Source organism: Portunus trituberculatus, chromosome 15 (assembly GCF_017591435.1).
Source record: "Portunus trituberculatus isolate SZX2019 chromosome 15, ASM1759143v1, whole genome shotgun sequence".
Lineage (NCBI taxonomy): Eukaryota > Metazoa > Arthropoda > Malacostraca > Decapoda > Portunidae > Portunus > Portunus trituberculatus.
Window position 1 is genome coordinate 6,269,267 of NC_059269.1, and position 16,862 is coordinate 6,286,128.

At 42.4% G+C, this 16,862-nt stretch overlaps 1 protein-coding gene across 4 annotated transcripts in view; it reads right to left on the bottom strand.

Annotated features, from left to right (window-relative positions):
- Window positions 1-16,862, bottom strand: part of LOC123504016 (leucine zipper putative tumor suppressor 2 homolog) — a 207,087-nt gene that overhangs the window by 64,112 nt on the left and 126,113 nt on the right. For all 4 annotated transcript variants that reach the window (XM_045254226.1, XM_045254227.1, XM_045254224.1 and 1 more), the window contains 3 exons: window positions 6,515-6,795; window positions 4,352-4,784; window positions 3,492-3,681 (listed from right to left, as the gene is read on the bottom strand). In XM_045254226.1, coding sequence (XP_045110161.1) covers window positions 3,492-3,681; window positions 4,352-4,784; window positions 6,515-6,773 — 882 coding nt within the window. In that variant the 5' untranslated portion in view covers window positions 6,774-6,795. The remainder of the gene's footprint in view (window positions 1-3,491; window positions 3,682-4,351; window positions 4,785-6,514; window positions 6,796-16,862) is intronic.

A 16,862-nucleotide genomic window follows, 5' to 3' on the forward strand; every position in this document is an offset into this window, starting at 1 on the left:
TTTGGAGGTCTGTCTATTTCTGTTATCCTACTCGTATTTCATAAGACTTGTACGATTTGTTTTCCTCTTTCATAAGACTTAGACTATTCTAAAAAACAGGAGTATCAGGACGGCTGCTCGTGAACGGAACAGGCCGCAAAGATACGCATAGCATTTGTTTTTTTCTTCTTTGCCATTAGAATACCTCAAAGCCGTAATGTTTTTCTCTTATTTGTTTTTCTTCTTCTTTGCCATTAGAATACCTCAAAGCCGTAATGTTTTTCTCTTCCCACGTTACACACCTCAGCACCGTCATCTGCATGCAACAAGTGTACCATAAAAACACCCTAAAATCACAGACACGTGAGACCAGTGCGGACATTGAGTGGTGCTTGAATCCTTGATATTTTTTTATGTCCTCTTGTCAGTTGCCATCCCACACTCTCCCAGTACAGACACTCCTCACCCACTCTCAGTCTAAAGAAAATGTGTGACCAACGCACTATCAGAATGCACTTTACTATTATCATCAGCAAGAAAAGAAGGTGCACCATCAAAGGGAAACCAGTATGACCGCATGAAAGTTAAGTGACGTTCCGGACAAAGTAATGAAAACCGCAGATAAAAAAAAAATCAGTTCTAATTATGTGACAAAATTTAAGAGGCAGATTATAGGTCTTGATTTGAGACACCTGTATTACTAGTAGCAACAGTAGTAGTAGTAGTAGTAGTAGTAGTAGTAGTAGTAGTAGTAGTAGTAGTAGTAGTAGTAGTAGTAGTAGTAGTAGTAACAGTAATTATGAAAATTGTGCTCGTATTTATAAGTGAGTGCGCGCATATATGTATGTATGTATGTGTATGAGAGAGGAGAGAGAGAACGAAAGAGATCACTGGGTTCTGCATGTGTGCGTGCGTGCGTGCGTGTTTAACCGGCGACAGATACGGAAGACAGTCCTTTGGTGCCCGCTGTATCTTTACGCTGAGGTCTTAATTGCCACTTGTTATCTGGTTCGTAAGCTAATTACCCTCCCTTCCTCATATCGGTCGTGGCAGCTGATAAACCCGCCTCCTTATGCTCCGCACCGCCCATTAAGACGACACAACGGAGCTATATACGGCCACTGGGGGATGAACAATTATAAATCTTCTCGCAAGGGGGGAGGTGAGCCACGCACGACCGCCACCAGCACTCCTTCCTTTCTCCTGTACTCCTTCTCCTGTGTTTTGTGGCCCATGGCGACTGGAGTCAAGTGGTGGTGGTGGTGGTGGTGGTGGTGGCGGCCAGTGACTCTCAGTGTACATAACGGAGGAGGGCAACACTTTTCTTCATCTCTTTAATGTACTTCCTCAGCACGTCTTCGCCTTTCATTGTATACCTCTTGAGTTGTGCGATTGCTATCTTCGTTCTCTTCGTCCCCTGTGGTGGCAAGCCTGATAGTTCCCGTGCCCCGTGTCAAGACGCAGCTGCCCGGCGACTTTCTTTTCTCGCTCACACTCCGGAGAGCAATGCAAGCCACCCCACCCACAGCTGACACTAATGGTTAAACACTGTGAACCTTGAAGTGTGTGTGTGTGTGTGTGTGTGTGTGTGTGTGTGTGTGTGTGTGTGTGTGTGTGTGTGTGTGTGTGTGTGTGTTATAATTTTTTCCTCTTTCATACATACATTACGATGGAAGTCTGTCCATACATGGTTTCGTTATTTGTGTTTGAAGACGAGAGTACATGATGAATGACAAGTCAAACCATCTCTAACTTAATACATCAAACATCAAGAGAATGAAAGACGTAGACAATTGAATGAACAGTGACAGAGTGGCAGATATAGATAAGGAAGTAAGAGGCTGGGAGTTGGTGGTTATGTGTTAATAGCTATACGTGTAAGAGTACGAGATCTGAAATGAATGTGGGTAAAATTAACTAACACAAATACAATAAAGGAAAATGTAGGGAAGACGATGTAAATCAGAAAAAAAAGTGTAGAAACATTAAAAAGATAATAATGAAAACGGGAAAACTATTCATTGAGGATGGTTACAATGAAAAAAAGTAGGAAATCCACTCACTGCCCTCTTTCCTCTCTAAACACACGCACCTACAAAAACAAAACAGCGGTTGCTCAAGAAAAAAAAAGTCACATCTAAACATTCCCATGGAGTTGAATCGGATGTGGTTGGAAGCTAACTGTCTAGGCTTTGATTACTGATTTTTTCTCCCCTGCGTCTTGGCTCCTGACATGAGTGTCGTGATGGAGAGAGTCACTGTGATACTCTGTTGTTTTAGATGAGTTTATAAAATTGCAGTTCGCTATGTCGTGTACGAAAACATACATGTGTACAGTCAGGAATTTTTTTTCTTATTTTTGGGTTACACTAAACTTGTACGTATGCACTTTTTTAAGATTAAATTCTAACGTATAATTTTTTAAACTGGTGAAACTTTTACAATACACAAACCATCAAAGATCGACAAGGAAACTGTCATCCATAATTTTCTAGAGAATACAGTTTGGGGTGTTTCTAAATTACGAGTTAAGCATTTTCAGATTAAATACAGAGCCCTGCATGGTGTTCATAAAGAATGTACATACTTTATGCAAAAATAGTTAATGAAAAATGGGAATTTCCAGTAAAAAAAGTGAAGACAGACTGTTGATGCATTCTTAAGATAAAGTGGCGTGTGCGAGTATTATACATAAAATCTATGAGTAAAATTCATTCAGTAAGAATGTTGCATGGAAAGTTTCATCATATATAATTCCAATCATGATAAAACCCCCTTACCTAATGTAACCTGATAAAATCCAACCCATCCCAACCCAACTTAACCTAGTTTAACCTAACCTTACCTCATTCAATCCAACCTAACCTAACCTAATTTCAGTGAACATAGCATAATCTAATCCAAGTTATCATGGACAGATTACTACTGAAGAAATCTTGTGGATGGCATGAATGTTAGCAAAGTAAAATTACTTTGGAAAAATTTACGGTATACGGAAGCACATTAACTCAGCACCAGACTATCATCTAACTGAATGCGACTTCCTTCTTGTCTGTTAGTTCTCCCAACAGAAAAACCAGCACTTAAATAACACACACACAACCCATGTATGCAAAACCAATATGAGGATCTACACGGCGCCCGACACACGGTGAAGGAACTAACGGATGTGTGACGGGAAGGAACCTCGCATACTTACCGGTAACTAAACATACGAGGTACACAGATGGCGCGGCTTCCCTTACAAGCAAATGTACTTAAGCACTTTCTCCCTATCTGTAAGTTGCCCAATCTCCTTTCCATATAATAAAAATAAACAAAAAACATTAAAAATAATGCATAGTGACACTGAAAAGGAGATACGATGAAAAAAAAACACTGCATGATTATAAAACCAATAGTAAACGAACGTTCACCTCGTTTTCTTTTTACTGCCACCCAACAGTTCGATCAACACGACGATAGCACAGCATGATGAGCCGCGGGACACTGGAGAAGGTGGAGTCACTCACCTGTGGCAAAACTCCTGATACGGGCGCCAGCTTGGGTGGGCCGCGGCACAGCTCCAGCTCCTCGTAGATGTGCTCCCGAGAATCCACCACGGCCACACTGTTCCGCTGCCTCCCTCTGGACGAATTGAGGGGACCCAGAGGAGCTCCAACGTGCACCGATCCTGCTGACCCCATTCCTGAGGACGGCGGTCTGTGGGGACGAAAGTCATAAGCTGATATACTGTGGCTGCTGGAGGAGGTTTACTGCAGGAAGATTTAAAACTCCCGAAAAAGCTGAAATAAAAAATACAAGTTATAGATCTCATTGAGGAAAGCTAACAATGAGAGATATCTTTATAGTCAGCCTTGTTTACTCTTTTACGGTGAGATATATAAAAAATTTATCCCTTGAAGCGCGCGCGCACGTACACACACACACACACACACACACACACACACACACACACACACACACACACACACACACATACAGGAGAAGGTATGATTATCAGCATTCCGTTTCTGTCAGGAAGGAAGGTCACAACTCCGGCTTACGCCACTATGAGGTGAAGAGAGGGTATGGCGTGAAGGAAGACACGCCCAACAGTTTACCTTCACATGGCTTGGAGTTCGTATCACGGACCTCCCAGTTGCGAACCAAGCGAGTAAAGCATTCCATCATACGGCAGTGGATTATACTACAAACAGTTTTGACCCAATAGAAAAAAACATATTTTTCTGAAACTACACCACTACTGTCCACTGCTACTGTTTTAAGAGCACATTTTCAGTTTAGCCAAATAGTTTTTGAAAACTCAGACCCGCCTCCTTCAAAGAAAAAATACATATTAATAAAAGAAACAAAGAAAGAAAGAACTCACCTCCGAGGTAAGGGTCTGAGGGGCGGCGGTCTCTGGTTATGGGTGGTGGGCGTGAGTCTCGTGGATGAGGGCGTCAATCTAGAGGGCCGCGTGACAGGCGTGGTTCTCTGAGAGCTGATGGTGGGCGTCGTTCTCTGAGGGGTGGCTGTCGGCGTAGTTCTCTGAGAAGGGGTAGCTGTGGGCGTAGTTCTCTGTGAGGGCGTGGCGGTGGGCGTGGTGCGTAGTGCGGGTGCCGGGGTGACTCTAGGCGCTGAGGGTATGATGATGGTCCTGGTGAGGGGCGAGATGGCGGGGGTGGTGCGGGAGATGGGGGTGGTGAGGGGGTTAATGCGGGGGTAGGAGCAGCGGTGACTCTGGGACGAGCGGCTGCTGGAGGCCAGTGAGGGGACGTGGGTGGAGACGGGGCCCGAGGTGGTGGCTGGCGTCAGGAAGGCTGGTGACAGGTGGAAAAACACAACAATAATAAGATGCTTACACAGAACCTTTACTGAAAAGACACGACACACGCAATGCTACACACACACACACACACACACACACACACACACACACACACACAGAGAGAGAGAGAGAGAGAGAGAGAGAGAGAGAGAGAGAGAGAGAGAGAGAGAGAGAGAGAGAGAGAGAGAGAGAGAGAGAGAGAGAGAGAGCAATCAGCGCCTCATTTACTAATGAACACAAAGAAAACGGTTATTGGTCCTAAACACCTTCATTAAAATAAGAAACAATACAAAGGAAATTCAAATCAGACGTGTGAAAGCCGCACAAGCTCCCTGGGAACTGGTTTAAGGTGGACAGGAAGTGGAGGCAGTAAAACCTGTCGAGTGGATGGAATATACTACAGACAGGGACTGATATGGGACAGCAGGCGTGTCTGGCCTTCCCAGTCACCACCTTTGTATTCCAACACAGATTCTAGCCGCGTCTTTCTTCAGGCACTGCTATAAAGTTTTAGGTAGGTCCTCTAAAAACTACAGTATCTCATTATGAAAAGCCGATTTAAGCATTTTTCAGAGTCCTGTTTAGCGTTAGAGACTGGGAACCTCCAAGTCTTATTGAGTACACCATATATATATATATATATATATATATATATATATATATATATATATATATATATATATATATATATATATATATATATATATATATATATATATATATATATATATATATATATATATATATATATATATATATATATATATATTGATATTAAAGGCATGAGCAACTTTAGCATTATTAAGTTTTTGTTGTGTCTTTTCTATTTGCTTAATTAATTGTTTCTCTTGAACAGTAAGAGCTCTGATGAGCTGTTCAAGAGAAACAATTAATTAGACAAATATAAATGACACAAAAACATAATGATGCTGAAGTTGCTCATGGCTTTAACATCGTTTGTAAGAAAAAAAAATTGACTCCCTGTGTGTGTGTGTGTGTGTGTGTGTGTGTGTGTGTGTGTGTGTGTGTGTGTGTGTGTGTGTGTGTGTGTGTGTGTGTGTGTGTGTGTGTGTGTGTGTGTGTATTATGAGCAATTTTTCACTACAAATATGAGTGTCACTTCAGATACTGTTCGTATTATAAAATTTCTGAGGAAATTGAAAACTACCTCAAAGAAAGGATTTGGAAATTTACGTGTTGGGAAAACTTACAAAGGATATTCTTAAACACTTCCCTGTCTCATCTCCAGTATTTTTCAAAAACTGTATTCTACTGATTGTTATTAAGGTTTTCCGAAAACTGTTCTAGTGAGTTATAGTGAGGAAACAAAGTGTTTAAGAATACGAGAACATGTAAAAATGACAAGAGAGCGTCTGATGGCATGTTTTCTTATCGTGTTGTGTTGTAAATGATGCACTGTATGACTACATAGTCATGCGAATACGCTGACAGTAACGCCTACTTGAAAAAGTCATGAAAAAATAGTGAAGAGCAAAAATATACTATAAGCATAGCTACATTTAGAATGTTTTGATTCACTGATTAGAAATACTGTTTTGATATAGCAAGTTGTGAAAAGAAACCCAATACGTAATGTGGTCAATTAAAGAGTAAGTTAAGGAAAGTACAGAGAAAACAACACCAGATTATCTACGATCACGATAAACAAGAGAAAATAATAAAGGAAGAATAACTCGACCAGAGGCGTGGAGAGACACTCACCGCGGCTGGTGGAGGGAATGTGGAGGCCCTTGGGTCGCGGCTGTTGCTGGAGCTCCCGGATGTTCTGGCTCTCCCTAGCGTGCTGCTGTTGTAGCTGCTGTTGTTGCTGCTGTTGCACCTCCTGCTGTTGTTGTTGTTGCTGCTGCTGTTGTTGTTGTAGCTGTTGCTGTTCGAAGTCTTTGGTGGGTGTGGGCGTAGGCGAGTTGTCAGACTCCGAGGACCCGCGGGTCTCGTTGCCGCTGTCCGACCGGGACGCCATTCTTTATTTGCAGAGCGGCAGCCTGTGTGGTGGAGAGAAGGAACACTTAATCAACGGTGAGGCAGAAAGCTTCGAACACACCTATTGCTGCTCTAAAGTATTTGACCTTGATTTATTACTGATATAAATGGACAACGATAAATATGGTGTGTGTGTGTGTGTGTGTGTGTGTGTGTGTGTGTGTGTGTGTGTGTGTGTGTGTGTGTGTGTGTGTGTGTGTGTGTGTGTGTGTGTGTGTGTGTTTGTAATTTGTACCATTATGTATCTTTAAACTACCAAAGAAGTAAATACCAGTACAGGAATAGTGACATCGACTATAATAAGAAATCAATCTGCTGGTGTGCTTGGCATCAGGAAGTTTCGTCATCATACATGAACTGTTTCGGGAGGCAACTATCGCTGGCTTACTCTCGCACGACATTCAGGACTAACTCTCTGATGCACCTCGAGGTCACGGCAGGTTTGAAGTCTTACAATATACGATAAACTCTATGGAAGTAAAACTGATGAGTCCATAAGTACTCTTTTACTCCTACATCGAACAGAAGTGACATACACACAAAAAAAAGCAAATAAATAACTTACCAACTCGATAGGGACATAAACAAATGAAGAAATACTAATATCAACTGTGGTATTCAGCAAGACAACACCCGGTAAAACGTAGTGAGGGAGTGGCCCTCAAAAGGCAGTACAGTCTCCTAATCTGAAGCTTGCCGACAGAGAGTGGTGCTTGATTGAGATATTAGACGCCAGTGCAGCGCCGTGGAACTATGCCGATGAAGGACAGTGTTCCCATTCTAATGCTAGTATCACATGTTAATGGCGGTAACAACTCTCTGATGTGATGTTTAATTATTCTTCAGTAGCGGCTTCCTGACCTTCTACAGTGGCCAAGAAAACTTATCACCGCTTCGTATGAGGACATCACACCATGACAAGGTGGCAGGTTAAGAATGGTAACACAAAGGTGGCCGGCGTCAGTCATTCACTGTCTGGAGGAGCGGTTGGGTGTTTGGGGACCATTACTAAAGGCTCCAGACATTTCAGATCACTACGTAGTGTCTCATTGTATCTGTTATAGTAAAGCACCTAAGCTCTCAAACATACACATAAAATAACATTTCTCATTTAACATTGTTGAGTTCTAACAAAGATATCAGAGTTTGTGAAGTAGGCAAACATGTAGAGCATTATTATATTGTCTGTTTAGAGTTTATTGAACCTCTGAATGGGATAATCTTTTTTTGTGTTCTTATTTGGGAGAAAATTGGATGATTTTATTCAGTTTTATGGATAGTTTCTTACATTCAGTGAGTTATGTATTGTGTCTTGTAGGATTTTTGATTTAAGAATCTCTAGTTTGATGCAATTCTGACTTACAGAAGACTATTCTATTAAAAGTTCCAAGCGGACACCCAATTCTATGTGTTGATGTAATAAACGTTGAAATTTTACTCAAGATTTTATTTGGCTTTCATAACTTTGGTTAATGAGGACTTCACCAATATTTTTGGTTGACATGAAGACAACTCATTATTTTGGCCTACAGTATCTTCATTATTTTCTCCACTACGCTGGCAACATTTTAGGAGTCTGCTTTGTATTCTGGGCACTGTCAACTATTACTGGATCTGAGTATATGTTTTGATTGAATAAGATCTCATAATTTAAGATAACTATGCAAATAAGTTTAACTGAATAAGTCTAGAGTTCATGGGCCTTCATGGCGAAGATAATAGGTCGGCTAAAACATTGGGAAAACACTATCAAGTTTGCGTTACTGTGCCTTCATTTTAAAATGTGTTCCTTTCTGTTTTTCCACGCAGAAAAGACTAATTCTAAGAGAAATATAATGCTTAAAGTATGAAAATTACTCTACAACTGCAACATTATACAAAAAAAGAATAAAACTCACAAACCTTTCTGATAATCTGATTTCATAATCGGGGAAGTACGGATTTTGGACTAAATATTTGCTGCAACAACTATACACCGAAACTATAGCATTTCATTCATCTTATAGTCTTATAACTGACAAGATGCTGTTTATACATAAAAAAAAAAATAAATAAATCAGCCACCTTAGGAATAACATGAAACTAAAATAATCTACTTGAAAATTCTAAATAAAGGAGTATATAACAACATGTTTGACGAGTGCAAACAAACACACTAAACACATTCCAAACAACAGGTGATTCCTTAAAAACTTTCAGGCCAGCACCCTCAACTTCCTCCCTCCCATCCATGCACGCAGGGCTCAGGTGCAGTGTTCATTAAGATTCATTTATAATATGATTCCGGTATTTCCTTCCATGGCAGCCGTCGTGGACAGGCCACTGTAGTACTAGAGGCGGGAGAAATGATGCATTTGTATGTTCTCAAAAGCCCGGATGCCAAAGTGTCTTGAGTGGCGCGGTGAAGATAAAGTTGTGCTGAGACAGGTGTCTTCAAAGCCTATTTTTAAATCAGAATACATGACTACTCGTCGATACTAGAGATGCATAGGTGTGTGTGTGTGTGTGTGTGTGTGTGTGTGTGTGTGTGTGTGTGTGTGTGTGTGTGTGTGTGTGTGTGTGTGTGTGTGTGTGTGTGTGTGTGTGCCCATCATCCCCCACACACACACACACACACACACACACACACACACACACACACACACACACACACACACACACACACACACACACCACACACACACAGGGACCATTAATACTAGTCATGCTCCCTGATGACTTACTTGTGCCGCCTTCATTTCTCTACACGCGCACGAGTCACCTCCAATTAAAATGACGTGACCCCCGATGAGAAACAGACAATTTGAAGTTTATATTAGAAAAAAAAATCAAAGAAATCGATTTAAACTTCCGCGCATGTCCGCTCTTCAAACCGAAGGGCGGAGCGTGTGAGTGTGCTCTTATTTCATTAGTCTGATGCCACTGTCAGGAACCGCTGGAGACGACGCTCGCCATTCACATCACGGGGAGGAGGTGCGTGCGGGGGATGCATATATCAAGACCGAGAGATTCCTGCCGACAACTTTATCAAACAACTTCACAAGCCCATAAATCAACGACACATTTTTTTCCTGCCTAAATTTGTAGTCATTAGCTGGAAATCTTCAATAAAAACTACAAATATTAGGCTCCACTGAGGACACCATTGTTTATGTTCCGCATCCTGTTTTTGGTTCATTATCATACCAGAGTTTTATTTACACAGGACCGCAGTTTCAATACCTCAAGTGACGCAACCCGCCTTCATAATACCACACTAAATAAATAACCGGTTGAGATAAGTGAATGAAAATCAACGTACTTCATGTTTATGAGGTTAATCGTAGGCAAACACACAGCCACTCAATGCACACTTTATGGTCCTGCTGCCACTCCTCCTCCTCCACGCATTCACTATCTCTCCAACTGGCGGGCGATATACCACAGCCAGTGAAACCATGTGAGCGATACACAGTGAAACTCATATATTGCATTACCTGTTTGAGAGATTTTAAGGAAACTACCTCCAGTGTAAGGTTCAGCGCGACCTGCTCACTCCCAAGAGGTCTTTGTTATAATGCTGGACAGGAGGAGAAAGAATGAGTTTGTCTGTCTTCAAGGTGTAGGCCCCGTCCACTAAGCAAATTGATTGATATGGAAGGTAAGCCAAGGATTTGTGACCATGTAATCGGGCAGGAGTGCAAGGCTAGAAATCATTGTGTGTGTGTGTGTGTGTGTGTGTGTGTGTGTGTGTGTGTGTGTGTGTGTGTGTGTGTGTGTGTGTGTGTGTGTGTGTGTGTGTGTGTGTGTGTGTGTGTGTGTGTGTGTGTGTGTGTGTAAGGTTGTGCTTGCTACAAAAGATAAGGAATAGTTTATGCCATACCCTCAGAAAACAGACGAGACGAAACGCAACGCAAATATATTAATATACGAGAACCCTCCACTATAAAAGAAAAAAAAGAAACGAAAGTTCCACCAAACTCTCTCTCTCTCTCTCTCTCTCTCTCTCTCTCTCTCTCTCTCTCTCTCTCTCTCTCTATCCGCCATAGCAATAAGTAGTTAACCCAACCGTTCAATTAACGTAATTACGAGCACAGCAGACGACTCACGACACCACCACTGCTCCTCGTTACCCAAGCGTTTCGAGAACACCTCACAGTGACGAGCGAGGCAGTCACCCGTGGAAACTCGTAATACTCGTACGTGTTCAGAAAAGTCAATGATTCTCTCTCGCTCCTCAAACTAAAGCTATTCCTGATCGTCGCTTCCTGGTCACGAAGGGAGGGCGTGTACATAATTACCAGCAGGATGTCTCGACCTAGCTCAATTACCACCTATTTCCGTGTCTACTTCTACAGCAGCAGCAGCAGCAGCATCACTGGCACGTCAGCTGATGCCCGCTCCTCATCTCCCGCAACACGCATGTAAGAGAGAGAGAGAGAGAGAGAGAGAGAGAGAGAGAGAGAGAGAGAGAGAGAGAGAGAGAGAGAGAGAGAGAGAGAGAGAGAGAGAGAGAGAGAAGAGACATAAGAAAAGAGGAAGATAAAAAAAAGAACACAAAAAGATGTAGGCAAAAAAAAGTTACAGGAGAAATCGCATGAGAAAAAAAAATGTCACAAAAAAAGAGGCACATGAAACAAAAATAAGGGAAAAAAACACAAAAAATAAATAAATGGCACAGAAAAATTGCCACAAAGCTCGGGGAAAAAATATCGTAAAAAATACAGCAACAATAGATATTCAAAACTAATCCAACATAACCTAGTACAAGTGTGACATATTTTCCAGCGACGTATTTCTGTGCTGTCTTTCTTAACTCACTGATTTCTTACATAATTTACTAATCGTACGTTTTATAATTTGTTCATTCATTCCCATTATTACATTTTACATCTCTGTCTTTCTTCTTTCACTTCTTGTATTTCCTCAATTCATTTCAAATTATCTTCCTTAAAGTATTTCATCTTCCTTTACATTCAACACAACGTATCCTGAACTGCATTCTTGTACAAAATAGTCAAATTTCTTTAGTCTTGGTCTCTAGTACTGCTAATGTATTCCACTCACGCACGCGATGAGTATCTGTGGATTATCAATAGAAACTGCGTTGAGATGAGTTCAGTTAACGACAATGTGTGTGTGTGTGTGTGTGTGTGTGTGTTGAATTAATCATAGGCCGCACAGTATGAATGACTGAAGCTTCGTGTAATGAAAGCAACGGAGCTCATTCTCTAACAGCCATGCATGCACCGAAACTAACAATCTGTTAGCCTTGGTCCGGACGGGCAGCTGGGGGACGGAGAGCAAGGCAGCAACAGACCACAGCAAGCTCCGGGCATTGCGAGGGCTGGAGGGGAGGCTGGGGCAGGGGAAGATGAATGGTTTTGAATTACGGGTTCCGCTCGCCATGCATAACGCAGGGTACAAGATATCTCTACCTTGCCCTGTTTAGCGCCATCTCTTCATCTCACTACCTGCACTTATAATGTATTATCTCTGCATCTTCCTCCCCGGCTCTTCACTCTTCCTGTTAACGTGAAATGGATGGTAAATGAATGCACCTCAGTTATCGGCTTGCTAGCATAGATTCCACAGTCCGCAGCACAGCTAAAGTGACAGATGTATGTTACAAGGATTGCCATGTTTAGGTAAATCTATTTTATCATAGTTCCCTTTAAGTTCTTATGTTTTCCGTACTCAATTTTTCGCATGATTCAGAATGTGTATTAAGAAACATAACAGAATTAGCTATTTTTGTTATCTTTAATTTTTTTTATTTTTTTATGTCGACTCCCTCTTATTGTTCATTCCGCTTCGAATTATTTGCATGTATATGCATTTCCACATTTTCATTTTAAACGTATTTTCTTCATATTCATTCATGATATCTAATTATTTCATCGCTTATACTTCACAACACCTTCCTTTCATGTTTGTTTGACTATCACTTTGTTCTGCCCCACGCCCGCTATAAAACCTTGAAGCCCCAATGATTGCAGCCACTTACCTCACTCATCATCCCCAGTACCGTTCCCTGGTCCTACTAACCCTTTACTAGTCCTAAACACCCCCCTCTTCTGCTCCTCCTATGCTGCTTACCCCTCACCGCCCAGCCCCACCATGCTCCATCCCTAGCCTTGCCACTTCTTACCGGGCTAATCTGGACAGCGGCGTGCCTGTCATCTTACCTGCTTCCCGGCACCCGAGGCCCCACCTGACTCGTAATGGATCCCTTCTCGTCCACCGATTGACTTGCTTTCACCTGCTGCTGCATGACCATTTTTTTCACTACTTTTTTTTCTCCAACTTCTTACAATGGAGCAATTCTTGAACAGTCAGTGGCTGTTTCAGAGTTACCTCATTCCTTCTTGATACAGTGCATTAGTGTTCTACTGGGGGAAATTTATGCAGAGACTCGCTATTTGCAATGCAGGAAAATAATAAGGGGGGACGGGGAAGGCAAGGGCACGGCAAGGGGTTGGGTTGGCACGCGTCCAGCCACTACGGTACGTATACTGGAGACGATGACTAACATTCACTTGCCGTCCCCACTCGGCGGAGGTGATTAGTCCCCTTGTTACTGATGTCTTTGCGCATTAGTCAGGTCACAAGAACTGCCCACCAGGGGATGACCGTGGTTCCGGGTTGAGGAGCAAGAGAAAGGAGTCACTGCTGGACGAGGGAATGAGGCGCCGATAATCATGTGACGCTGGGGAGGGAAATTATTACTGTCAGAATGTCCAGTGAAGAGAAATAATGCTTGAATATGGTTGGAAGCACGGTATCCTGACAAGACTGACTAACTCCCTTGGTTAGAGAAAGGGATAAAATAAAATACGACTAAGAAAACGTGCAATGGTCAATGTATCCAGTGGAAGGAAGTAAAGGAGAAGTACAACTATAGCATCCATGGATGATATGGAAGACTGACTAATCTCCCCGTTTAAAATGAATGAAATGTTACTCTGAAGACGTGCAATGGAAAAAGAAAGTCTAATAAAACACCAATCTCTTATACTTCTGCTAGTTGAAACTTAAAAACTTATTGATTGTTAAGAGAGTAATAAAAACAAAATATCTTGGTGATTAAATGTGGCAAAGATTAGAGGGTACTAATAATCCGCGATTCGCTTTGATGGGCCGCGGCTGCTGCTCTGGAGGGAACACACCCTCAATGCTGGCGAGGAGAGCTTAATGCTATAATAGTTCTTATAATATATAACCACAAGAGACGTGGTACTACTAATACTGCTACTGCTGCTGCTGCTGCTGCTTCTTATCCCCCCTTCCTCCTCCTCCTCCTCCTCCTCCTCCTCCTCCTCCTCCTCCTCCTCCTCCTCCTCCTCCTCCTCCTCCTCCTCCTCCTCCTCCTGTTACTACCACTACTACTATTATTACTACTAGTATTATTGCTGCTGCTGCAGCTCCTGCTGCTTCTATACAAATTAATAGTAATAAATAGCAAATGATACTGTAATAATACATAAAGATTCTCCTACCATCAGCAGTGAGGGGTGTTTGAAACAGTCTGGGTATGTGCACCTCACCCCTCGGGCACGATTTGGCTTCAGTCTGCAGGAACGAACTGTCATACCATTTCCCTCGCTCGTCCTCTTGACAAGTTAAGTGTACACAGAATATATCACAGTCCGAAAACCTGTTGCTCCGGCTTCACCTCACGCCAGAGGTAGCCAGGGCTCCTATTCTGACACTTTGGAGTTTCATAAGAACCATTTTCCAAAGTCACACAAACAAACAGGTTCTTACTGATTCTTTTTTTTTTTTTTCAGTGGCGATGCAGAGGCCTTGTTAAACTGTCAGCAGTCATGAAAACAACCATGAGAAATTTGTTACTCGTAATTTCCGTTAGAGTTGAAAGTGGGCGAAATAAGACGCTGAAGCCTTTGAGAATGCCATCTCTGGCCAGAAGATGCCGGAGTGCGTTCGTCAGTGTGGGAAAATATGAATTTCCAATACTAATTCGACAAAAAAGAAGGTAAAAAAATACCGTTTTTCATCCGTTACGGTGCGTGTTATTAAAAGAAGATTATCTGGATTGAACATAATACATCTTTATGAATGATGATATGTGTATCTGAGCACGCCGGTGACTGCTGGGAGGGATTCAGAAGGACCGACGGGGTCAAGCTCATGTCGCAAATCGCATTATGTTTGCCTTCAGGTTGACATCATGTGGTAAAGAGATATGGCTCTTATTTATGAGTTTCATTATTACTGTTATATGAATGATGTGCTACAAGTTAATTAAAATATATATGAACTCATAAATTGTGAGGCAATGACTCTTCCTTTGGGAGACAAAAACTCAAGACCAGTGACCTCCTCTGCACATCGTGGTGGAGGAATTACCCACTTAGAGTTACTCTTTCTCAAGAGAGATGGCATCTCCATCACCCTTCTCCTCCATCGTACCCTGACAATGCTGCCGGATACGTAAGACCCGGCATCTCCTTCAGCCACATCCACCAGTCTTCCGCAGCCTCGGCCAACAACGGCGGGATGCAACTCAGGCACCGCGGTGCCCCGGGTGACCGGCAGTACCTGGCACACTGACGACCAATAGTTTTTGTTCATGTGCGAAAATATCGGATCTGGTGGAGTAATCATTGTTTACCCACAGCCGAGTGTCGATGTAACCACTTCTCTGTAACACACCAAAAAGATCCAGAAAGCTGCATAGTCTACTCGTGTGTCTACCGTTTCTATACATGAAATCAAAGAAGATAGTCTCCCTCTTTAGTCGTCAAGCATAAGTAGCAACACTTCATATGGCAGGAGCCATTATACAAACTACGATAGAACATCCCCTGAATCTTAATCGTGGCCTCTGGCTGTGCTGTGTCATCGTTTACGAGGCGAGAGTTTGAGGTATGCTCGAGCCAGTCACTGGGTCGGAGACTGATGGCAGAGATCGACCTCCGTTCTTATGCAGAAAGAAAGAGATAAAAAAAAAACTTTTCTTGTTCTTCTCAATTTTCTACAGTTTAGGTTTCATGGGAATGTGAGAACCCAAAGATAAGCAGTAACGTGAGGCGGGGCAAGTGACCACAGGCAGATATCTAGACTAACATCCACCGGGAGATTGCTAATTATACAAGCGCTACCACTAGCATACAGATGAACCAGCGACCCCCAGCAAATTAACACACTAATTCATCGGCTTCCTCCTCAAGCACAGCGGAACGTACATGTCACCGCATTCCCTACGCCCTTGGAAGCTTACTTCCTTACTAGTTTCCTCAGAGACGTTTAATAATACATAAAACTAAGGAAAAAAATCGGTTGCTCCTCGCCCACTTATCGCCGCTAAATGAGTAATACTATATAGAGAAAATCGTACCACATCATAAAAGAGAACACTCGTGCCAAGCATTACAATTCAGGCAATCTTCAAAAGTGCCAACTCGTTTAAGCCATTTGTCAACCTCACACGTTCATTGACGTTACTTACATTTTCTTCAGTCCATTTTAGCCGCGACCATTCATGTAGCCGCGACACTGTCATGACATAACAAGTGGCGAGGACGTGGCCTTACTTTAAAATGTTGCCACAAGTGACCTGATGAACACTCACAAGATGACAAATATATAAGTGAATATATGAGTATATAAGTAAGGACGACCACAAACACAATCCAACAAGAGTTAAGGATTGGAAGAGGCAATTTTCTTTTCTTAGTTTTTTCCTTTTTAACTTTGCTATTAGCCAGCGTGGATCCCGCCTGGCCAGCCACAGGGAATGAGGGTTCAAATCACCTAAAAGGTAGGTCATAAAGTCCAGAGTAACCGACGACATGCATCACTTCCTCCTTCCGTGCCGCGTCTGCCGGACCCTCGCCTGCACTGTGTCCATACCTTAGCCTCGCTACGGCGTGTGGCGCTCTGCCTGACTTGTTGCGGTCACCAGGAGGGAACACATTGCCACAGCACCAGAAAACACAACATTTGATAAAGGAAAAATGCTGCTTTATACCAAAATAACTAATTACCTTCATGGAATGCATCACTATAATGTGACAGGAAAGAGGAGCTGATAAGCACCACATGCCTTATGATATTTGTAATGGGT